The 25,393-nt window shown below is 37.9% G+C and overlaps 1 protein-coding gene across 1 annotated transcript in view; it reads right to left on the minus strand.

Moving 5' to 3' along the window:
- Positions 1–25,160, minus strand: part of TRIM69 (tripartite motif containing 69) — a 38,218-nt gene extending 13,058 nt beyond the window's left edge. Inside the window, exon 1 of the mRNA XM_008710840.2 lies at positions 25,155–25,160. Within this exon, the coding sequence (XP_008709062.2) occupies positions 25,155–25,160 (6 nt within the window). The remainder of the gene's footprint in view (positions 1–25,154) is intronic.
- Between the last annotated feature and the right edge of the window lie 233 nt (positions 25,161–25,393).

Consider the following 25,393-nt stretch of genomic DNA (forward strand, 5'->3'; position numbering starts at 1 on the left):
CCTCTTTCATTCATGACTTTATTTATTTGGGTCCTTTCTCTTTTCTTTTTGATAAGTCTGGCCAGGGGGTTATCCATCTTATTAATTCTTTCAAAGAGCCAGCTCCTAGTTTCGTTGATCTGTTCTGTTCTTTTGGTTTCTGTTTCATTGATTTCTGCTCTAATCTTTAATATTTCTCTTCTCCCGCTGGGCTTAGGCTTTATTTGCTGTTCTTTCTCCAGTTCCTTTAGGTGTAAGATTAGGTTGTGTATTTGAGACCTTTCTTATTTCTTGAGAAAGGCTTGTATTGCTATATACTTCCCTCTTGGGACTGCGTTGGCTGCATCCCAGAGATTTTGAATAGCTGTGTTTTCATTTTCATTTGTTTCCATGAATTTTTTAAATTCTTTAATTTCCTGGTTGACTCATTCATTCTTTAGTAGGTTGCTCTTTAGCGTCCATGTATTTGAGTTCTTTCCAACTTTCCTCTTGTGATTGAGTTCAAGTTTCAAAGCATTGTGGTCCAAAAATATGTAAGGAATGATTCCAATCTTTTGGTACTGGTTGAGACCTGATTTGTGACCCAGTATGTGATCTGTTCTGGAGAATGTTCCATGTGCACTTGAGAAGAATGTGTATTCTATTGCTTTGGGATAGAGTGTTCTGAATATATATGTGAAGCCCATCTGGTCCAGTGTGTCATTCAAAGCCCTTATTTCCTTGTTGATCTTCTGCTTGGATAATCTGTCCATTGCAGTGAGGGGGTGTTCAAGTCCCCTACTATTATTGTATTATTATCAATGTGTTTCTTTGATTTTGTTATTAATTGGCTTATATAATTGACTGCTCCCATGTTAGGGGCATAAATAATTACAATAGTTGGATCTTGTTGTTGGATAGACCCTTTAATTATGATATAGTGTCCTTCCTCATCTCTTATCACAGTCTTTGGTTGAAAATCTAAATTTTCTGATATAAAGATTGCCACCCCAGCTTTCTTTTGATGTCCATTAGCATGATAAATGGTTTACCACCCCCTCACTTTAAATCTGGAGATGTCTTTGGGTCTAAAATGAGTCTTTGGCAGATAGCATATCGACGGGTCTTGCTTTTTTATCCAATCTGACACCCTGTGTCTTTTGATTGGGGCATTTAGTCCATTTACATTCAGAGTAACTATTGAAAGATATGAATTTATTGCCATTGTATTACCTGTAAAGTGACTGTTACCGTATATTGTCTGTTCCTTTCTGGTTTATGTTACTTTTGGACTCTCTCTTTGCTTAGAGGATCCCTTTTAAAATTTCTTGTATGGCTCGTTTGGTGATCACAAATTCTTTTAGTTTCTGTCCTGGAAGCTTTTTATCACTTCTTCTATTTTGAATGACATCCTAGCTGGATAAAGTATTCTTGGCTGTATACTTTTCTCATTTATCACCCTGAATATATCATGCCAGTCCTTTCTGGACTGCCAAGTCTCTGTGGATAGGTCTTCTGCCAATCTAGTATTTCTACCCTTGTAGGTTACAGACCTCTTGTCCTGGGCTTCTTTCAGGATTTTCTATTTGTCTCTGAGATTTGTAAGTTTCACTATTATATGTTGGGATGTTGACCTATTTTTACTGATCTTGAGGGGAGTTCTCTGTGCCTCCTGGATTTCGATACCTGTTTCCTTCCCCAGATTAGGGAAGTTATCTGCTATAATTTGCTCCAATATCCCTTCTGTCCCCCTCTTTCCTCTTCTTCTGGCATCCAAATTATTCTAATATTATTTTGCTTTATGGTATCACTTATGTCTCAAATTCTCCCCTCGTGACCCAGTAGTTGTTTATCTCTCTTTTTCTCAGCTTCTTTATTCTCCATCATTTGGTCTTCTGTATCACTAATTCTCTCTTTTGCCTCATTTATTCTAGCAGTTAGAGCCTCCATTTTTTATTGCATCTCATTAATAGCTTTTTTTGTTTCAACTTGGTTAGATTTTAGTTCTTTTATTTCTCCAGAAAGGGGTTCTCTAGTGTCTTCTATGCTTTTTTTCAAGCCCAGCTAGTATCTTTATAATCATTTTCTGAATTCTAGTTCCAACACCTTACTTATTTCCACACTGATTAGGTCCTGGCAGTCAGTATTGCCTCTGGTTCTCTTTTTTGAAGTGAGTTTTTCCACCTTGTCAATTTGTCCAGAGAAGAATAGATGAACAAGAAAACAGAATACTAAAATGGCAACAATGACCACAGAGAAATATATGCTAAACAAATCAGAAGAGACCTGAAACCAGGAGGAAAAAAAAAAGAATATAATCAGACAGGTGAGCAGAATAGAGCAATACACTGGATTCTGTGTGTATTTTGGTCTGTTTTTTAGAAAACTAGATCCCCAAATCATAAAGAGATAAAAACTTATATATGTACAAAAATAAAATTAAATGCAATGAAAAGATAGAATGTAACTATCAAAATGGAAATAAAAGACAAGAAAAAAACAAAATAGGAGGAAAAAAAACCCTAACAGCAACAACAACAAAAGGAAAGGATATAAACAGACAGGTGGACAAAACAGAGCAATACACTATCTCCTGAGTGTATTTTGGTCAGTTTGTTAGAAGAAACTACATTTCAAAATTGTAAAGAAAGAAAAACTTATATACACAAAAATAAAATTAAATACATTGAAAGGATAGAATGTAACTGTAAAGATGAAAATTTAAAAAGACTAACAAAAAGAAAAAAGAAAAAGAACAAAAACAAAAACAAAGCAAAAGGAAGAAGAAAAAAAAACAAAAAAGAGAAAATGATCAGACAGGTGAATAGAACAGAGCCATACACTAGATTTTGGGTGTATTTTGGTCTGTTAGAAGAAACTGCATCCCAAAGTTGTAAAGAAAGAAAAACTTATACATATACAAAAATAAGATTAAATACAATGAAGGGATAGGATGTAACTGTAAAAATGAAAATTAAAAAAGATTTTTAAAAGAGGTGCTAAAATAAGAATTGGTTGAAAAAGAAAAGAAAAAAATTAAAGTTCAAAGACTAAAGAATCATCATGGAGGAAAAACCAACAAATTCTATGTGCTGTAATCCCCTCCTCTGGAGTTTTGTTTGGCAGTCCTCATTGATCAGTAAACTTGGTCTTGGCTGGGTGTTCTTCCTCATCTTCTGGGGCAGGGGCCTGTTGCCTAGATTCTCAAAAGTCTTTGCCCCAGGCGGAATTTTACCACCCTTGGCAGGCGGCCAGCCTAAGTAATCTGCTCTGATTTGTTTTATGTAGCTTTTGTCTGCTGATGGCTTTCTGTGCAGTTTTAGAGGATGAGAATGAAAATGGTGGCCTCCTAATCTCTGGCCCTGGAGCCAAAAGCTTGGGTCCCCACTCCTCAGTGAGCCCTCAGAGAAAAACAGATGATCATTTCTGTCTCCCTGGTCTCCAGACATGCTCCAGGCTTACCTGGCCTGTGACCAAGTGCTTCTATCTCAGGCACACAACCCCGTTTTGAGTCTCCAATCCCTGCAGACTCCTGCAGTGTGCTCCTGCACTGCTCCTCCCGGGGGAGGAAGGGGGGTCTCGCCAGTTCTGCCACTTGGTAGGCCCCTGCTCAGAGAGCCATCACCCGACTGTGTCACGGTTTGTGGTCTATGGCAACCGCAAGCTGAGAGCTCTCCCAAGGACTCACTGATTGCAGCCGGCTTCCCCACTCTGATGCCTGGGAGCTCCGCCACACACAGGCACCCTCGGTCTCCTATGACCTCGAGGATCCTGAGACCACATTGTCCCAGCTAGGCATCTGTCTCTGCTTAGCCACCTGAACTATGCCCCCCCACCGGAGTAGAGTTCTTAAAGTTATGATTTTGTGCTCCGCTGTTGTATCACTTGCTTGTAGCCAGCTGACAGAGGCTACCCCCATGCAGTCTATCTTCCCATATATCACCTTGGATTCACTTCTCCACACCTCCTACCTTGCAGAAAGTGGTCACTTTTCTATTCACAGAGTTGTAGCTATTCTTTTCTTGATCTCCGGTTGAGTTCATAGGTGTTCAGATGATTTCATAGCTATCTAGCTGAATTCCTGGGACCAGATGATATTACAGTCTCCTACTCCTCTGCCATCTTGGACTCTCCCTGTTTCTAGGAATTTATCTACCTCTTCCAGGTTGTCCAATTTGTTGACATATAATTTTTCTATTAGTCTCATAATCCTTCATGTTTCTGTGGTGTTGATTGTTACTTCTCCTTCACTTCTGATTTTATTTATTTGAGTTTTCTCTTATTTTTTTCTTGATGAGTCTGGCTAAAGGTTTATCATTTTGTTTATCTTTTTAAAGAACCAGTTCTTAGTTTGATTGGTCTTTTCTGTTGTTATTTTTAGTCTTTATTTCATTCATTTCCACTCTGATCTTTATTATTTCCTTCCTTCTACTAACTTCAGGCTTTGTTTATTGTTCTTTTTCTAGTTCCTTTTGGTATAAGGTTAGACTGTTTATTCAAGATTTTTCTTATTTCCTGAGATAGGCCCGTATCACTGTAAACATCCCTCTTAGAACTGTTTTTGCTGCATCCCAAAGGGTTTTGGAACATTGGGTTTCCATTTTCATTTGTCTCAAGGTATTTTTTTTATTTTATCTTTTATTTCTTTGTTGACCCATTGGCTGTTTAGTAGTGTGTTGTTTAGCCTCCATGTCTTTATGTTTTTTCCAGTTTTTCTTGTAATTGATTTCTAGTTTCATATTGTTATGGTCAAAAAAGACACCTGACATGATTTCAGTCTTCTTAAATTTATTGAGATTTTTTTGTGACCTAATGTGTGATCTGTCTTGGAGAATGTTCCATGTGCAGTAGAAAAGAATGTATATTCTGCTGTTCTGGGATGGGATGTTCTGTGTGTATCTGTTAAGTCCATCTGGTCTAATATGTTGTTCGAGGCATTGTTTTCTTATTGCTTTTCTGTCTGGATGATCTGTGTATTTATGTCAACTGTCAACTTTTCCCTTTATGTCTGTTAGTATTTGCTTTATATATTTAGGTTCTCCTATGTTGGGTGCATAGATATTTACACTTGTTGTAATCTCCTTATTGGATTGATCACTTTATCATTATGTAATTCTCTTTTTGTCTCTTGTTACAGTTTTAAAGTCTTTTTTTGTCTGATATATGTATTGCTACCCCAGCTTTTAATTTTTCACTTCTATTTGCATGGAATATATTTTTCTACTCCTTCATTTTCAGTTTGTATATGTCTTTGGGTCTAAAGTGAGTCTCTTATAGGCAGCATATAAGTGGGTCTTGTTCTTTATCCATTCCATCACTCTATATATTTTGATTGGAGCATTTGTCCATTTACATTTAAGGTAATTATTGATATGTGTTTATTGTTATTTTGTTCATTGTTTTCTGATGTTTTTATAGTTCTTCTCTGTTCCTTCCTTCTCTTGCTCCCTAAATTGATGACTTTTTTATTGTTATGCTTGGATTCCTTTTTCTTTATTTTTTATGTATCCATATCCATTATAGGTTTTTGGTTTGTGATTATCATGAGGTTCATACCTCATACATACACAGCAATCTATTTTAAGTTGATGGTCACTTAAGTTTGAATACATTTTCTAAAAGCACTGCATTTTTATTCTGCCCTCTCCATGTTTGGTGTCATATTTGATGTCTTCTTATTTTGTGTATCCTTTAACTAATTATTATAGATATAGTTGATTTTACACTTTTTTCTTTTAACCTTCATACTAGCTTTGTCAGTGAATGATCTACTACCTTTATGTTTGCTTTTACCAGTGAATTTTTTTCTTTAATAATTTTCTTACTTCTAGTTATGGCCTATTCTTTTCTGCTTAAAGAAGTCTCTTTAACATTTCTTGTAAGGTCAGTTTAGTGGTGGAATAAACTCCTTCAACATTTATTTGCCTGGGACACTTTTTATCTCTCCTTCAAATCTGAATGATAATCTTGCTGGGATAGTGTTCTTGGTTGTAGGGTTTTTTCCTTTCAGCACTTTGAATATATTATGGCACTGCCTTCTGACCTGCAAAGTTTCCATGAAAAATCAGCTAATAGCCTTATGGGTGCTTCTTTGTATGTAACTAGCTGCTTTCCTCTTGCTACTTTTAAGATTCGCTCTTTATCTTTAATTTTTGACATTTTATTATGTGTCTGTGTGGACCTCTCTGGGTTCATCTTGTTTGGGACTCTGTGATTCCTAGGCCTAGATGTCTGTTTCCTTCCCCAGATTAGGAAGTTTTCAGCAATTGTTTCTTTAAGAAGGTTATCTGCCCCTGGCTCTCTTTTCTTCTTCTTCTGAGACCCCTATAATGTGACTGTTAGTACACTTGATATTGTTCCAGAGGTCCCTTAACCTGTCTTCATTTTTTATTTTATTTTTTTTAAGATTTATTTATTTATTTTAGAGAGAGAGAGTGCATGAAAGAGCAGGTGGAGGGGCAGGAAGAGAGGGAGAAAGAGACTCCTCCTCAAGCAGACTCCCTGCTGAGCATGGAGCCTGAGATAATGACCTGAACCAAAATCAAAATCAACCACTTAACTGACCGAGCTACCCAAACACCCCATCCTCATTTTTAAAAAAAAAAAAATTTTTTTTTTCTGTTTAGTCTGGACACTTTCCATTAATCACCCAGTCTTCCTGATTACTGATTCATGTTGCATCATCTAATTTGCAGTTGCTTCTCTCTGGTGTGTTTTTCATTTCACTTATTGTATTCTTTAGCTCTGATTGGTTCTTTTTATATTTTCTGCCTTTTTGTTGAAGTTCTTACTGAGTTCATCCACTCTTCTTCCAAGTTCATTGAACTATCTTTATGACCATTACTTTGAACTCTTTATCAAGTAAATTGCTTATCTCAATTTTTTTTAGTTCTCTTTCTGAGTTTTTTTCTTGTTCTTTTATTGGAACATATTTGTCTTCTCATTTTGTCTGATGCTCTGTGGTCAGCTACATTTCCTGTTCTTGAAGGTAGTGGTCTCATGTAGAAGGCATCCTGTGGAGCCCAGAAGTGCAATCCCTCCTGGTCAGCAGAACCAGGCCCTCCAAGGGTGTCTCCTCTGTGGGCTGCCTGTGTCCTCCTGTTGTGCCTGGGTTGCACCTCCTGTGAGCATGCTGGTGAGTGGGGCTGGCTCCTAGTATATCTGGCTGCAAGGCCTGGCTGTGATCATTTCAGGTGTGCTGGTGGGTGGGGCTGGCCCCCTTGCCTCCCAGGACAGGAGTGATTTTTCTTTTCTTTTCTTTTCTTTTTTTTTCTTTTCTTTTCTCTTCTTTTCTTTCCTTTCCTTTTCTTTTCTTATCTTTTCTTTTTCTCTTTCTCTCTCGCTCTCTTTTTTTTAAAGATTCTATTTATTTATCTGAGAGAGAGAGAGCACACAAGAGAACACAAGTGGCAGGGAGGGACAGAGGGAAAGGGAGAATCAGACTCCCTGCCAACTAGGGATCCTGATGTGGGGCTCAATTCCAGGATCCTGGGATCATAACACTGGCTGAAGGCAGACATTTAACTGATTGAATCACCCAGGTGCCCCCAGGAGTCACTTTTCAAGGCACTGCTCCCAGCTGAAGTGGCCCACTTGGTGTGGTGGTTGGGGGGCAACCACTTTGGCAGAACACTTGATGAGTCAGAATGGTTATGGTGGGCCTGCAGGGGAGCACTGGGGCTGGGAAATCAGTGCTAGCAAGGTGCATGGAGAGTGTTAGAACTGTTATCTGTCAGCATCAGTCCAACTATGCTGAAAGAGGACAAGAAAAATGATGCCTGCCATACTTCCTGGAGGAAGTTCCTACAGATCCTTGCCCTGAGAGCACAAACCTAATATTAGTTAATAAATACCTTTCACCTATACTCCAGATGCTTTTCAAATGACTATCTCTGTGCTGAGTCTGGGAGCAAGAGAGATTGTTTGTGGGCCCTTTAAGAGTAGAGTTTTTGTTTCCTATAGCTCTCCAGCAATCCCAGATTTAAGCCCCACTGATTATCAAAGCCAGGTGTTATGAGGACTCATTTTCCCAGTGCAGATCCCCAGGCAGAGAGTACCTGATATGGGGCTTGAACCCCTCACTTCTCAGGGAGGACCTTGGTGCCTGTGATATCCTTCTCCCTTGTGGGTTACCACACCAACATTTGGTTTCCAACCAGACTGTGTCACTGCCCCTCCTGCCTTTCTCAATGTGGCTTTTTCATTATATCTTTGGCTGCGGAAGAGCTGTTCTACTAGTCTCCAGGTCATTCTCTGGGAGAGTTGCTCTATATGTGCTTGTGGGCTTGGTATGTCCATGGGAGGAGGTGAGCTTAGGATCTTCCTACTCTGTGATCTTCCTCTCCAATCCCAAGTAATACATTTTAAATCACAGAATTTCAGACTTGAGTATATAAAATTTCTTTTAGATGTTGCTTTCCTGGTTCTGCTCTAATCATATCACTTACATGACCACCTTTGTCTATGTATAAGGCTACCCAAGAGGAAGTTGTAAAAAACAGAAAAAAAAAAGAAAAAGAAAAGAAATGAAGAGGAAAAGAAGAGAGAAGTCTAGCCAAGGTTCTTTTCCAATGGGCCAATTGGGACCCAGATTCTGATTGATTTCCATAATCCAGACTTTTTACTATTGATCAGTTATTTTGAGCTAGCAGATCTGCTCTTATTTATTCTAGATAGACTCAGGTGCCCAAGTCCAAAGTCAGTGAACTAAGCAGATACTATAATTACCTAGTATTTCCAACCCCTCATTTTGAGAAGAGTACTTAGGAGAAAAATTATTTCTCTGTAGTTCTGAACACTTTTGCAATTTTGGTTTTGGAAGCCAACAGAGGCTCCAGACAGTACTTTAAGAACATCAATCAATGAGGGGCGCCTGGATAGCTCAGTCTGTAAAGTGTCTGCCTTCAGCTCAGGTCATGATCCCAGGGTCCTGGGATTGAGCCCCGCATTGAGCTCCTGCTCAGCGGGGAGCCTGCTTCTCCCTCTCCCTCTGCTGCTCCCCCTGCTTGTGCTCTCTCGCTCTCTCTGTCAAATAAAAAAAAACAAAATCTTTTTTTTTTTAAAGAACATCAATCAATGAAACAAGAGTAGTCAGGAAAAGGATTAAACTGAAAAAGGAGCCCAGTCCTTCCTATTGTTTGAAATGGTAACCATTGCATACTTTTCTACAAGGTAACATTGAAATGGGCCTTTAGCGGCTGCTAGATTCATTTTATTTCCTCACCTAAACTAAATATGCTTAATCTCTAAATTTTAATTTTAAGTGATAAATGCAGAAGATTGAAAAAACTGAATCTAGGACTGACATACTAATAAGGGCAGAATAGGGAATTTCAGGGAGAACTCCACAAAAACAACTATTAAATTTGCAAAACTGTGAGAATTAACTTTTGCAGAACTTTGGGATCTAGTCAAAAACTTATAACAACCAAGGGAAAACTTAAGGAAGAAGCTGCCACATGGTAGTGAGAGTATACTTGTAGCATTTTAAATCATTCATCTACATTTTTCACTCCCTAAATTGTAGGTTGCAGTAGGTGCAGTTTGCTAGTGCCAGAGGGAGTATGGACCTTATTCTCAAAGAACTGTGGTGTGTTCTGTTCTGTCTGGTGGCTCCCTTGAGGACCAGAACAAGGGCTTGCCTTTCTTTTGCCCAACTCAGAGTTCCCAGGGCTGAGGCAGCTTCCTGGGATGCATTTGCTGAAGGTATGTAAAGGCAAAAGGTTAGGAGACAGCAGCCGTTGGGAAGAGAGGATAGTTAGGACAAGAAATAGACTTAAATGCCTAGGAAGGAAGAAGTTGAAAAATAAGATACATGGGGAATAAGAGCTTTTAAAAGCTCCCATGTATGGCAAGGAATCAAGAAGCCCATGTGCATGCCCAGGTCTGGATACCTGCTCATAAACAGCCTGAGAAGACCCTAAGTTTTCACCTCTTACTGACCTTCAGGGTGCATGTGAGCAGGAAGTAAAGGCCACAGCAGAGTTTTAAGTGGCCTGGCTAAGTGTTCAAGGAGTGCCCCATCACAGAGCCAATTAGAAAAGATTAGAAGAGTACTTTTCCTTTTTTTTTTTTAATTCTCTTCTTGGCTCCAAGCATTTAAGGAAACTCCGTCAAACTGCTAGCTGACCATTAATCTCATGGAAAACAGGTTTCAGTGGCCACATGTGACAAAAATAACACACTTAAAAAAAGTAGTTTAGAAAAGTTATTAAGCAGGGTGCCTGAGCGGTTCAGTCAGTTAAGCGTCTGCCTTCAGCTCAGGTCATGATTCTGAGTCCTGGGATTGAGTCCTGCATTGGGCTGCCTGCTTGGCAGGGATTCTTCTTCTCCCTCTGCCCCTCAACCTGCTCGTGCTCGCTCTCTCTGTCTCTCAAATAAATAAAGAAAATCTGTTAAAAAAAAAAGATAGAAAGAAAGAAACAAGCAAAAAACAACAACCCCCAACAAGCAGCAACAACAAATACCAGGGAAGGGGAAAATCTGATTTCCAGAGTTGCCACATTAAAATATTCAGAATATCCAATTTTAAACAAAAAAGGCATGCAAAGAAACAAGAGAGTATGGCCCATTCACAGAAAAAAACAAAACAAAACAAAAAAACCAACCCAATTGATACTGTCCTTAAGGGAACCCAAGGACAAACTAGACAAAGACCTTAAACCATCCATATTAAATATGCTTAAACAGCTAAAGGAGCCATCAACAAAGAACTAAAGAAAGTCAGGTGTACAATATCTCACCAAATAAAGAATATCAATAAAGAGATAGAAATTATAAAAAAGAACCAAATAGAAAATTTGGAAATGGAAAGTACAATACTGAAATTAAAAAAATTCACTGGAGAGCATAAAGAGAAAAGAATGAACAAATACAAACAGAGCCTAAGAGACCTGTGAGACACTATCAAGAATACCAACATATACATAATGGGAGTCCCAGTAAAAGAGAAGAAAAAAAGAAGTGAAGAAAAAATATTTGAAGAAATAATGGCTGAAAACTTCTCAAATATGATGAAAGACATGAATCTATACATCCAAGAAATTCAACAAACTCCAAGCAGGATAAATTCAAAGAGACCCACACCAAAACACATTATAGTCAAATGGTCAGATGACAAAGACAGAATCTTAAAAGCAGCAAGAGAGAAGCAATACATCATGTACAAGAGATCCTCAACAAAATTTATAGCTGATTTCTCCTCAGAAAACATGGAGGCAAGAAGGCAATGGGATGGGGGTGCCTGGGTGGCACAGCGGTTAAGCATCTGCCTTCGGCTCAGGGTGTGATCCCAGCATTATGGGATTGAGCCCCACGTCAGGCTCCTCCGCTATGAGCCTGCTTCTTCCTCTCCCACTCCCCCTGCTTGTGTTCCCTCTCTTGCTGGCTGTCTCTATCTCTGTCGAATAAATAAATAAAATCTTAAAAATAAAAGAAGGCAATGGGATGACATATTTAAAGTATAGAAGAAAGAAAACTGTCAGCTAAGATTACTATATCCATCAAAACTATCCTTCAAAACTGCAAGAGGGGTTAAGGCATCCCCAAATAAACAAAAACTGATGAAGGTCAACACTAGTAGTTCCTACTCTGCAAGAAACACTAAAGGGAGTCAGTCCTTCAGGCTATAATAAAAGGACACTGAGAAGTAATTCAAAGCTATATGAAGAAATGAAAAACAATGGTGAAGGCAGCTGCATAGGTAAATATAAAAGCCAATATTTTTGCAGATTTTTATTTTTAACTTTTTTTCATATGATTTAAAAGAAAAATATATAATACAATAATTATAAGCATATGTTAACGGGCACACAATATATAAAGATGTAATTTGTGACAATAACAAAATAAAGGGGGAAATGGAGCTGACAAGGAATAGAGTTTCTCTATACTATTGAAACTAAGTTCGTATCAGTCTACACTTGATTGTTTGGAATTTTAGATATTATTTGTAACTCCCTGGGTAACCTCTAAGAAAAAGTACTAAATAATACATAGAAAAAGAAATGAAAAGGGAACCAAAATGGCTCACTAAGAAAAGATCAGTTTGAATGCAGTAATAGAGGAGTTTAGAAAAAAAGAAGATACCACATGTGGAAATTGAATAGCAAAATGGTAAAATGCATCTTTCTATAATTAGTCATTACTTTATAAGCAAATATCTTAAATTCTGATTAAGAGACAGAACTTGGGAGAATGGGGGGTGCCTGAATGGCTCAGTCGTTAAGCGTCTGCCTTCGGCTCAGGGCGTGATCCCGGGGTCCTGGGATCGAGCCCCACATTGGGCTCCCTGCTTCACTGGGAGCCTACTTCTTCCTCTCCCACTCCCCCTGCTTGTGTTCCCTCTCTCACCGGCTGTCTCTCTCTCTGTCAAATAAATAAATAAAATCTTTTAAAAAAAAAGAACTTTGGAGAATGGATAAAAGAAACAAGATCCAACTATATGCTGTCTGCAGGAGACTCACTTTAGATGCAAAGATACAAATAGATTAAAAGTATAAAGGGTGGGAAAATATATTCCATACAAATAGTTACCAAAAGAGAGAGGGAGCGGCTTTACTAATATTAGACAAAATATTATTGCAAATATTAAGACAAAACTTATGGCATGTGGTGAAAGCAGTACTCACAGCTAAATTTATAGTGATAAACACCTACATTTAAAAAACAAAGACCACAAATCAATGACCTAACTCTCTACATTAAAAAAACAAAACAAAAACAAAAGAGCAGGCTAAATCCAAAGCTAGCAGAAAGAAGGACAACATGGTTAGAGTGGAGATAAATGGAATAGAGAATAGAAAACAATAGAGAAAAATTAATGAAACCAAAAGTTGATTCTTTTTTTTTTAAAGATTTTTTTATATTTTTTTATTTATTTATTCGACAGAGATAGAGACAGCCAGTGAGAGAGGGAACACAAGCAGGGAGAGTGGGAGAGGAAGAAGCAGGCTCATAGCAGAAGAGCCTGATGTGGGGCTCTATCCCAGATCTCCGGGATCACGCCCTGAGCCAAAGGCAGACGCTTAACCGCTGTGCCACCCAGGCGCCCCTAAAAGTTGATTCTTTGAAAAACATCCACAAAATTGACAAACCTTTAACAAGACTAATGATTTTAAAAAGGAGAGAGAAGACTGAAATTATTAAAATCAGAAATGAAAGTAGGGACATTACTACAGGCCTTAGAACTAAAAAAGGATTATAAGAGAACACTATAAACAATTGTATGCCAACAAATTGGATAACCTAGATGCAACGGAAAAATCCCTAAAAACATAAACTACCAAAACGGACTCAAGAAAAAATAGTAAATCTGAATAGACCTATAACAAGAGATTAGTAATCAAGAACCTACCAATAAAGAAAAGCCTAGGACCAGATGTCCTTACTGGTGAATTCTACAAAACATTTAAAGAATTAAAATTGGTCCTCAAACTCTTTCAGAAAATAATATAGGAGGGAGCACTTCCTAACTCATTCTGTGAGGCCAACATTGTCCTGATACTAAAGCCAGATAAAGATTATCACAAGAAAATAAACTAATTTTAGGGTTTTTTTTCCACAAGAGAATGAAAAGGCAACTCAAAGACTGGACAAAAATATTTGTAAAGCCTATACCTGATAAAGGTCAAATATCCAGGATATATAAAGAACTCTAACAACTCAACAGCAAAAAGACAAACACTCAATTTAAAAATGAGCAAAGAACTTAAATAGACATTTCTCCAAGGAATACTGATAGACAGTCAACAAGCACGTGAAAGATGCTCAACATCATTAAGGAAATGCACATAAAAACCACAATGATTGGTTCACACCAACTAGGATTGTTATAATTTTTTTAATAGAAAATAACAAATATTGGTGGGGATGTGGAGAAATTGGAACCCTCGTACATTGCTGTTGAAAATATAAGATGGTACAGCCACTGTGGAAAACAGTTAGGCAGTTGCCTGAAGCGTTAGACATAGAATTAACATCTAGCCAACTATTCCACAACTAGGCATATACCCAAAAGAATTAAAAACAGGTATTCAAACAAAAACTTGTTTATGGATATTAACAGCAGCACTATTCACATTTGCCTCAGGTGGAAACAACCCAAATGTTCATCAGCCGATAAATGAATAAACAAATTGTGGCATATCCATGAAATGAAAGATATTCCATCATAGAAAGGAATGAAGTACTGATATATGCTACAACATAGATGAACCTCAAAAACATTGGTTTTGAGGCACAAAAGGTCACATATATTATTTCATTTGTATGAATATCCAGAAAAGTTATGGGGTGCCTGGGTAGCTCAGTTGATTAAGCATCTGCCTTCTGCTGAGGTCATGATCCCAGAGTCCTGGGATTGAGCCCCACATTGGGCTCCCTGCTCAGCGGGGAGCCTGCTTCCCCCTCTCCCTCTGCCCCCCCACCCGACGTGTGCTCTCTCATGCTCTTTCTCTCTCTCAAATAAATAAATAAAATCTTTTTTAAAAAATCCAGAAAAGGTAAATAAATAGAGACAGAAAACAAATTAGTTGTTGCCAAAGGCTGGAGGGAGGGAGAAATGGGGAGTGACAGGTTAACAGGTATGGGGTTTCTTTTGAGATCATAAAAATATTTTGGAACTAAATAGAGGTGATGGTTACACAATATTGGGAATGTGCTAAATATCAATCACTGAATTGTATGTACATTTTAAGATTGTTAATTTTTTGTAAATTTTACCACAATTTAAAAAAACTGAAGCCATATCTGACTCCAGAGCCAAAATTCTTATACTGAACAGTATCCTTCTTTGAATAGTACTGTATTATGGCTACTGTTTGATGTGTAGCCATCAGAAGTGGCTTTGATCTCAATACCTAAGAGTCTGAACAAGTAAGCATTCAATAACGCTAGCTTTGTTCTAATGCCTATACTCGCTGGGGAATGAAAATGAGTAAAATAGAGAGAGGCTCTGCCTATAAGCTGCTCACATCTGAGTCTCCACTAACATTTGTGGGTCAGGATAAAGTACAACTAGAAGCCCCTAGCCCATTCTTCTTTTCACTTCCCAGACTCCTTACCCTGTCCCATATACCTCATAATCACGTATGTGGAAAACCGAGTCCACACAACCAAGCTTCACACACACACACACACACACACACACACACACACACACACAGGCACACCTGCACAAAGCTACCCTTTGAGCACACAGCTGGGAGCTACAGAGGCCATAGCAGTGGGCTCAGAATCTTTTGGGCAGAGAATTTTAGAGACCTGGATACATGGCATGTGATTCAAAGTAGGAGAGAGTACACGTTCCTTAGTCTCATGGACTCCTTGTCTTATGAAGAGGAACATAGCTGAAAGAGGCTCAGACTAGGAGCCTCAAAGCACAGGCCCAGGAAAGAGCCCCCTCGCCATTGCCCAGGTCTAGGGGTGGTACTGCCCTTCTGTCCCATTCCATTCACCTTTATCCTATGTCATCTAAGTACCAGCTATGGGTTGGGCTTGTCTGTGCACTGAAATCAACAAGGAGGTGCTATAGTTTTATCTAACAAGCTATATCCTTACCAGAATTGAATTCCTGGAGTTTCAGGGGCCCAGTGGGGCTTGTCTCACCTAACTATTGACTGCTCAGATTTCAGGATTCTAGGTTCTGCTTTCTAAAAGGTTTCCTACCAGAATTCCTAAAATGACCTTGCTCACCCATACTTTCAAATGTGAGCACCCATTGCTCCCAGCATATACCATGGCCATCTCTGTGTATTCATACACTTTTCCTAAATAAATGCTAAAGCTGAAAGGCTGTGATCCAGGAGCAAAAAAATGGGGACTGAGGTGAGACCTCCTCAAAGTAGGAAAATAATTTGTATGATGGAGATAAGAATGTTTTAAGGGAGCATAATGGATAGGTCCCTGACACTTGATTAGTGTGTATGGTCAAGAGAAACATCTAGGATCTCTAAGATGGGACTTGAAAGAACATATCTTAGGCAGGCAAAAAGTGAGGAAGATTAATATGAGGGGGAGAAATATTAAATGTACATATAGTATTTCTCAACTTGAATATTATGTCCTCTGAAGAAAGAAAAACTTAAATATAGACAGAACATATATTCTGAGGCAGAATCCTTGAGGAGTGGTTCATGGATTATGTCTCATGCTCTTGAAAGGGAAACTAGAACTCAGAACTTGTTCTGATACTCAAGTTACTAATAGAATCAAGCTAATCCAAAGAATTCTAAGACCAGAGTTCTCTTCATCTGCTGTACATTCCCCTCGAAATTTTGAGTATCCAGAACTGCTTTATTTCTCATTCTTAGCCCCCCATTCCCAGGGAGAAGTTTGTATTTGCCTCTATCTATGAACTTAGTTCCACTCATATGCACATCTATTCTAGCCAGGGGAACATGGCTAAAAATTATTTAACTCATCATCAAATTCCAATCTCATTGATGTCTATTTTTGTTGCTCTCTTCCCATACCTAGATTTTCATCTGTTTCTGTCCAGGTGCTTTGGCCTGTGTCCCTAGACCTTGGGTCCCTAATCTTGCATACCACCTATGTTCACTATCCCTGACACCTGATCTCCCCAAACCTGGATCTTGCCTGCTTGGATCTAACATAGCCATTTTCTCTTTGAATATTACCTCTCCACCATTCTCTCCAGTCTCTTTTTCTATAACTCCCATCAGACAAACATCAGAGCTTCTTACTCAGCCTCCTGTCCTCTTAATTTCTTTTCCTTATTTTCTAACTACCTTTTCTAGCTGTCTGTGCTTTGCTCTGGACATTTTATCCCACTCTTTTTTATAGATGCTGTTTATTTTTTGTTTCTTTAAACATCTTTGAATGAAGTGAGTTCTTCCTGAATCAACTTTTTATAAGAAATTTACAAGAGGATGGAGACAGGGCCATATTTGAGGCTATTTGCTTTATGAAACAATGTGTATATGAGTTCTTATAGACCTTAGTTTTCCCCATGATCAGTACTGCAGGGCTGCTTACAATGTAGTCCATCTCTTCCACTCTTCCTCGTCAACAGACTGCTTCCACAAATATAGCTTGTTTGTCCTTGTTCACCTTTACTTTCCCTATGTCTCAAATCTTTGGTGACATGGGTACATGAAAGCTCCTGCTTTAGCTTGCTTGCCTGTTTTCATTGTTCTGTATAAGTGTTTGCAGGTCTTGGGGCACTTCTGTTGGAGAAATGTCACTCTTGCTTTGTATAAAATCTGCATCCCTAAGCATCCATTATCACATTCCTGTTTGACTTTCACTATATTGGTATGGCAGTCCTTCTTCATAGGGTTGTAATCCAGGCTTACGGATGTCTCTAGTTATATTGCAAGTAGAGTTTGTCTAGTTTTCATTCTCCTTGTAGTTTTGAGTTAAACAAGGATAAATTTCTGAGAGAAGAAGAAATAAAACCACTATTTTTATTCTACCATTTGAAAACCAAAGCTTAAATTGTTTTTGACACTTTATCCAACATTTCTATGTGTTTGGGGGGAGCGGATTATAGAGATATTTCAATATGTCCTTCATACACCATCTTGACCAGATTTGGTAATGTGCTTTCAGCAGTAATCAGTGTGGATGCCTCTCCTCAATGATTACAAGTTGAATTTCTTTCCAGCCTATAGGAATGGGGACTCAAAGTCAGTTTTAAGCACTGTTACAGAAAAGGCTATGCACTATTCTTTTCACACCTGGATTTTTTTTTATAATGATTTTTTATTATATTATGTTAGTCACCATACAGTACATCCCCGGTTTTCAATGCAAGGCTCGATGATTCATTATCACACCTGGATTTTTAAAACCAAGATTCATCCCAATACCTACTAGATGTGTTCATCATAGTTGCGGTCATTTGCACAGTCCATGCTAAAGGTCAAGACTACATTCATGGGGCACTTGGGGTGGCACAGTTGGTTAAACATCTGACTCTTGCTTTCAGCTCAGGTCGTGATCCCAGTGTAGTGAGATCGAGCCCTAAATTGGGCTGTGTGCTCAGCACAGAGTCTGCCTCAGATTCTCTCTCCCTCTTACTCTGACCCTCCCACTTGTATTCACGCTCATATTCACTCTCTCTCACTCTCCTATCTCAAAATAAATAAATAAACCTTTTAAAAAAAGGAAGACAACATTCATCATGTGGGCTTTCCTCTCTCTCCCAGGCCGCAGGTGAATAAAATACAGGTGGGCTTCTGACCCATTCAACAACCCAAGGTGTGACCTAATACAAAAACCCAGAAATGGACCCTCAGCTCTTTGGGCAACTAATCTTTGATAAAGCAGGAAAAAACATTCAGTGGAAAAAAGACAGTCTCTTCAATAAATGGTGCTGGGAAAATTGGATAGCTATATGCAAAAGAATGAAACTTGACCACTCTCTCACACCATACACAGAGATAAACTCCAAATGGATGAAAGACCTCGATGTGAGACAGGAATCCATCAAAATCCTAGAGGAGAGCATAGGCAGCAACCTCTACGACATTGGCCACAGCAACCTATTTCATGACACATCTCCAATGGCAAGAGAAACAAAAGAAAAAATGAACTTGTGGGACTTCGTCAAGATAAAAAGCTTCTGCACAGCCAAGGAAACAGTCAAAAAAAGTAAGAGGCAGCCCACAGAATGGGAGAATATATTTGCAAATGACACTACAGATAAAAGACTGGTGTCCAAGATCTACAAAGAACTTCTCACTCAATACACAAGAAACAAATAAATCAAAAAATGGACAGAAGATATGAACAGACACTTTTCCAATGAAGACATACAAATGGCTAACAGACACATGAAAAAATGTTCAAAATCATTAGCCATCAGGGAAATTCAAATCAAAACCACACTAAGATACCACCTTACGCCAGTTAGAATGGCAAAAATGGACAAGGCAAGAAACAACAATTGTTGGAGAGGATGTGGAGAAAGGGGATCCCTCCTACATTGTTGGTGGGAATGCAAGTTGGTACAGCCACTCTGGAAAACAGTGTGGAGGTCCCTTAAAAAGTTAAAAATTGAGCTACCCTATGATCCAGCAATTGCACTACTGGGTATTTACCCCAAGATAGAGACGTAGTGAAGAGAAGGGCCATATGCACCCCAATGTTCATAGCAGCATTGTCCACAATAGCTAAATCGTGGAAGGAGCCAAGATGCCCTTCAACAGAAGACTGGATTAAGAAGATGTGGTCGATATATACAACGGAATATTGCTCAGCTATCAGAAAGAACGATTTCTCAACATTTGCTGCAACATGGACGGCACTGGAGGAGATAATGCTAAGTGAAATAAGTCAAGCAGAGAAAGACAATTATCATATGGTTTCACTCATCTATGGAACATAAGAAGTAGGAAGATCGGTAGGAGAAGAAAGGGATAGAGAAAGAGGGGGTAATCAGAAGGGGGAATGAAGCATGAGAGACTATGGACTCTGAGAAACAAACTGAGGGCTTCAGAGGGGATGGGGGGGTAGTAAGGAGGGCACATATTGCATGGTGCACTGGGTGTTATATGCAACTAATGAATCACGGAACTTTACATCTAAAACCAGGGATGTACTGTATGGTGACTAATATAATATAATAAAAAATACTATTATAAAAAAAAGATGATCTGGGCAAACTAGAACCTCTTTCGAATTTAACTTTGGAAAAAGAATCAGGAAATTGACAGTTGAATCAAATCATGTAGATAGCCATTAGGTAGAATTTGGGACATGAAAAGACATGGCATGAAGAATTTTAAAGGAAACAGAACCTAGGAGCTTTATTTTAAATAGAAGTTAGAAGAAATACAGATGTAGGATGGAGTCAAGTTAATTGGTAAAGACAAGAATAATAGAGAGAAACAAATGTGAAGAGTGGCTCTGTTACATTAATCACAGCACTGTTTTAACTCTTGGATTCTGGTGCCTAGCACAATTCCTTGTCATAGTAGGGGCTCAACAAATGAGTTGGAGGAATGGATGTTTATCCTCATGGTAAGTGGTTACCTCTTACTTAAGATAACTTGTCTGAATCTCTGCTCTTGTAACAGACCCTCTACCTCAGCATACTATAAAAACTGTTTTCTGAAATCTTGCCGTGGAGTTGCTAAACACTCATTTAATGACTTACTCTCAATCTTCACTCTCCTTGCTTATGAGTCTCTCTCCTTTGACTCTTGTGGTATGATACTGTTCTAGTTCTGTCTCTGACTACTCCTATGCCTTGGTTGGTTTCTCTTCCTCTTCTCATTTTCTTAAGTGTATCACCATGGTCTATCTTCAGCTCTCTTCTAGCTCTATACTCTTCTTCCCAAGTGAGCCATTCATTCCCAACTTTGTGTACAACCTCTATAGAGGTGACTCCCAAATCTGAATCTCTAAGCCCACATCTTTGATCTCATGACTGAATCCTTGAAACTCAATAAGCCTGAAGCATAATTCATCTTTCTCCCTAAGTCAGTTCCTTCTTTTGACTTCCCTATTTCTGTGTGTTGCACCATCAATATCCCAGTTTTGAAATATGAGTTATCTTTGGGTGTTTGCTTCTTCCTTTCCCATCATCTAGTCAGTTACAAAGTCTAGTTAATAGTAGTAGAAATAATAATTGCTAACCCTTCTCTGCCTCAAAAATCTTCTTTTGCTCTCCATAGCCTACCAAAATAAGTTGTGTGGGGTTTTTTTTATTATTAAAAAGGCCCTAGATTTCAGAATTCTCTACATGTTACAAATTCCTATTTCTAGTTTTATCTCCCATGGTTCTGTTGTACAGTGAAAATTTTTGATTTACCATCCTTTCATATGTCAATGATTCATTTAAGTTCCATTAACCAATAGATAACCCCCAAAAGTTTTTTTTAAAGATTCTTCCATTTTTTGCACTAGGCTGAGTGGGCAATTCTATGGAAAAAAAGAGAAAAAAAATCTATTCTTCATCCTCTCAATATGTGCTTAGAAGAACAAACTGAGAAAAATATGCCTCTCAGGGAATATGCAAATACAAGAAAATATTGTATTTTAAGCCAATCAGCCTGTTGGGAATGCATCTAAAATTAGATGCATTCTGATTAAGATAAAACTTGGAGAACCTAGCCAATTGGCACTTTAAGAGAAATGTTGCCTACCAAAGCCAGTTGTTAGTCCTAGTGAATGCAGTATCTTTTAGAAATGGATGCCATTTAGGAATTTTATTCAATATGTTTTAAAAATACATTTAAAGTAAACTAGTGGTTTCCAGGGCTGGGGCAAGATGGAAATGAGTGATTGCTAATAGGTATGGAATTTCTTTTTGTGGCGATGAAAATACTCTAGAATTAGTGGTGATGGTTGTACAGCTTCATGATTGTGAAAAACCACTGACTCATACACTTTGTAAATGAAAAAATATATTTAATGTTATTGTTGACATTATATGATTTTTTGTTATTTGATTGTTAATTCATCTTGCCAATTGAGGTTTTGCCAATTACTCTTTCAAGAATATAACCTCTTCTATAAAACAAGATATTAGTTTAATCATATTAACTAATATTTACTGACCATTTACTGTACAAAATGTTTTGTGCACATTATTTCATTTAATCCTCATAACAGCCTTATGAGATAGGTATGATTCTGCCATTTTTAAGGAAATTGAATCTTAGAGAGGCTAAATAACTTGGCCAGGTCACATGGTAATTAAGTGGTAGAGCCTGGATTTGAACTGATTATCTGACCCCAAAGCCCATTTTCCCAGTCATTGAGTCAGCAGAGGGCCAATCAATGTTTTGTGCAATTGAATTTATTAAATGGATCAAGCTTGTGGGGCGCCTGGGTGGATCAGTTGGTTAAGCATCTGCCTTCTGCTCAGGTCATGATTCCAGGGTTCTGGGATCGAGCCCCACATCAGGCTCCCTGCTCAGCAGGGAGTCTGCTTCCCCTTCTTCCTCTTCCTGTGCCCCTCCTCGCCCTCCTGGTCTCTCTCTCTCTCTCAAATAAATAAATAAATAAGTCTTAAAAAAAAATAAATGGATCAAACTTGTGAGACAAAATTGCTGGAACAGTTTCCCACTACTCTAGAGGGGAAATATAGGAGATTCTGAAAATTGGAAAACAAAGGAGATTCTGAAATTTCTCTATCTGGAAATCTTAGGAAATCATACCCACTGCCAGCTCCAGGTCCTTAGGGAAAGTCAAACCTGAAGGTAGAAGGAGAGAAATTCAAGTCCAGGCTAGGAATTCATCCTTAGAAAGCACCTGGCTGGCAGCAGTCACCTTCTAAGAAAACACATCCATCTCCTTCCACTCACCTTGTATATTCTCATAAAGCAGAAAAAAGGCAAGGAAGGAGTAGAGCAATGAAGTCATTGGAAATTTGAAGAAAAAATGCTTAATTTTTCCCAGGTTTTTTTTTTTCCTGAGAAGTTTTTGAAATCATGGTTAGTAAAAAATTTAAAGGGATTTGTTGTTTTTTTAAAGGGCATTTGTTACTTTTCAAAAAGCTTTTATTTCTTCAAAGTAATTTTTAAAAACTCTGATGGGCATATTTCTGAAGAATTAAACCTAAGAGCAGAGAAATACAATTCATCTATAGAAGACAAATTATGTGGTACACCTAGCTCAAACACAAGAGGAAGATAAAGTCCTGCTTCGTGTGCCCTGTCACTTTCACTCTTATAAGAAAGATTATGAACTTGTTCACTTAATCTGAGCTTATCAGAGTTAAAAGGGATCATAAGTCATTTAATTCACTCCTTCCTGGCCACTGCCTGAACATTTCAAATAATGGAAAGCTCACTGTTACACAAACAATTTTTTTTTACCATTATGGAAAAGTGTCTACTTTTACTAACTTCACCTTATTTAATAACAGTGTAGTAGGCATAGACAATAATAATAAGACATAGTAGTAATAGATAGTAGTGTCTATTTTTCCCTCTAGAAATTATAAACAAAATACGTATAACTCTGTTTCATCAACTAAGGACAGAAAAGTAAGAGCAAATCTAAAGGTTCCATAACTGAAGAAATTAAAACCTTATCTTAATGATTAATATATGTTTAATTAAACCTTATAAGAAGTGGAAACTGATGGAAATGATGATAAATCAGAACATAAGGACTTATCTGTCAAAATTTCTTGTTCATGAATTTTAGTATTTTTCAGCTTTCTTTTTGTAAATATACATTTTCTTTTGTCTATCAATAAAACACTTAGTTTGGACAAATATAACTTCCTTTGTTTTAGCTCTGAAGAGATCTTAAAGGAATTCAATTTAAAATGTTTAACTCCTCAACAAAACTAAAAACAACCTACTGAATGGGAAAAGATATTTGCAAATGACATGTCCGATAAAGGGTTAATATCCAAAATATAAGAAGAACTTACACAACTCCTATAGTTTTTATAACAAAAACAAATAATCCAATTAAAAATGGGCAGAAGACATGAATAGACATTTCTCCAAAGATATACAGATGGCCAACAGACACATGAAAAGATGTTCAACATCATTAATCATCAGGGAAATGCAACCCAAAACCCCAGTGAGATACCACTTCATACCTGTCAGAATGGTTAAAATAAAAAACACAAGGAATAACAAGTGTTGGTGAGGATGTGGAGGAAAAGGAGCCCTTGTGCACTGTTGGTGGGAATGCAAACTGGTACAGCCACTGTGGAAAACAGTATAGAGGTTCCTCAAAAAATTAGACATAGAACTACCATATGAGCCAGTTATTCTACTACTGGGCACTTACCCAAAGAATTCAAAAACACTAATTTGAAGGGATACATGCACACCTGTGTTTATTGCAGCATTATTTACAATAGCCAAGTTATGGAAGCAGCCCAAGCATCCATCGATAGATGAATGGATAAAGAGGGGTGGTACATATACACAATGGAATATTGCTTAGCCATAAAAAAGAATGAAATATTGCCATTTGCAGCAACATGGGTGGCTCTAGAGGGTATAATGCTAAGCAAAATTAGCTAGTCAGAGAAAGAAAAGTACCATATGATTTCACCCATATGTGGAATTTAAGAAACAACGCAAATGAACAAAGAAAAGACACAAACCAAGAAACAGAATCTTAACTATAGAGAACAAATTGGTGGTTACTGCAGGGGTGGTGGGTGAGGGCATCAGTGTAACAGGCAAAGGAGATTGAGAATACACTTACTGTAATAAGCCCTGAGTAATGTTTAGAATTGTCATGTCACTATATTGTACACCTGAAACTAATAAAACACTGTATGTTAATTATACTGGAATTAAAAAAAATTTTAAATTATGTCTTGGTGAATGCTAATTCCATTTATAACTTTTGAGAATTCTAACAGGCATAAATAACCCCAGACTTCACTGTAGTAAAAAAAAAAAAGTGATTAGTTCTTCAGTCAATTTTGTAAGATACAGCTAAAGATAAAAATAACTCGCTGGAAGACAAAAAAATGTTTAATTCCTGTGAGTATCAGTTCTATTGTAAATATAAAATATCAAATGTGATAGCATAACTGGCAAACCAAGTTATATATAATAATTTTTTTCAACCTAAAATAAAGTGATTAGGATGGGTGAAATAGGTGATGGGGAATTAAGAGTACACTTACCTTGATGAGCACTGAGTAATATATAGAATTGTTGAATCACTATATTATACACCTGAAACTAATATAACACAGTATGTTAACTATAATAGACTTAATATTCAAAAAGGATGAAACAGATCCATGCATACTGAAATAAGACAATCTTTAAAATATTAAAAAATAAGGTGATTAGTTAATAAATTTTTGTATAGCATTTAGTTTAATTTTTCTCAAAAGTTTATGGTGGGCATCACTACTTACCTACCAATCTGTCTTATCAAGTTCTCAGTTATTCCAGGGACACCTGGGAGAATCAGTCAGTTAAGCAGCCAGCTCTTGATTTCCACTCAGGTCATGATCTTGGGGTCGTGGGACTGAGCCTCATGTCCACCTCTGTTCTCTCTCCCTCTCCCTCTGTCCCTTCCTGTCACCCCCTCTCTAAAATAAATAAATCTCTAAAATAAATAAATTCTCAGTTATTCCAATACCCGAAGAGAGTATAGCAGCTATAAGCTGTCACAAATTAAATATTTCCGGAATTTCCTTTCATGCTCTAAAATCCATACCCCCTTCTTTGCTCCAGTTTTCCACCCTATGCCTAGAAAGTGAGCTGAGTTAGAGAAGTGTCACTCACCTCCATTAAGCTCTGTCATCAGGCCACCAGGGGGCAGATGCAGGCACTTGGATCAGCACAACAAGCCCAGGGTAGCTGTACACCAGGAGTCGGGGACCTCGTAGTTTGCTAAGAATGTGCTCAGAGCATGACAGAAGGAAGAAAAGCTCAGGAGCTGGGGAGATACAGCAAGGCCAGAGTGAGGTCTGCCAGATTCCGTGGCAGTTTGTCAGTTGCTTTGATCATCATTAGCTTAAGAG

The sequence above is a fragment of the Ursus maritimus genome, unplaced genomic scaffold (genome assembly GCF_017311325.1).
Source record: "Ursus maritimus isolate PB19 unplaced genomic scaffold, ASM1731132v1 scaffold_84, whole genome shotgun sequence".
In the NCBI taxonomy this organism is placed as follows: Eukaryota; Metazoa; Chordata; class Mammalia; order Carnivora; family Ursidae; genus Ursus; species Ursus maritimus.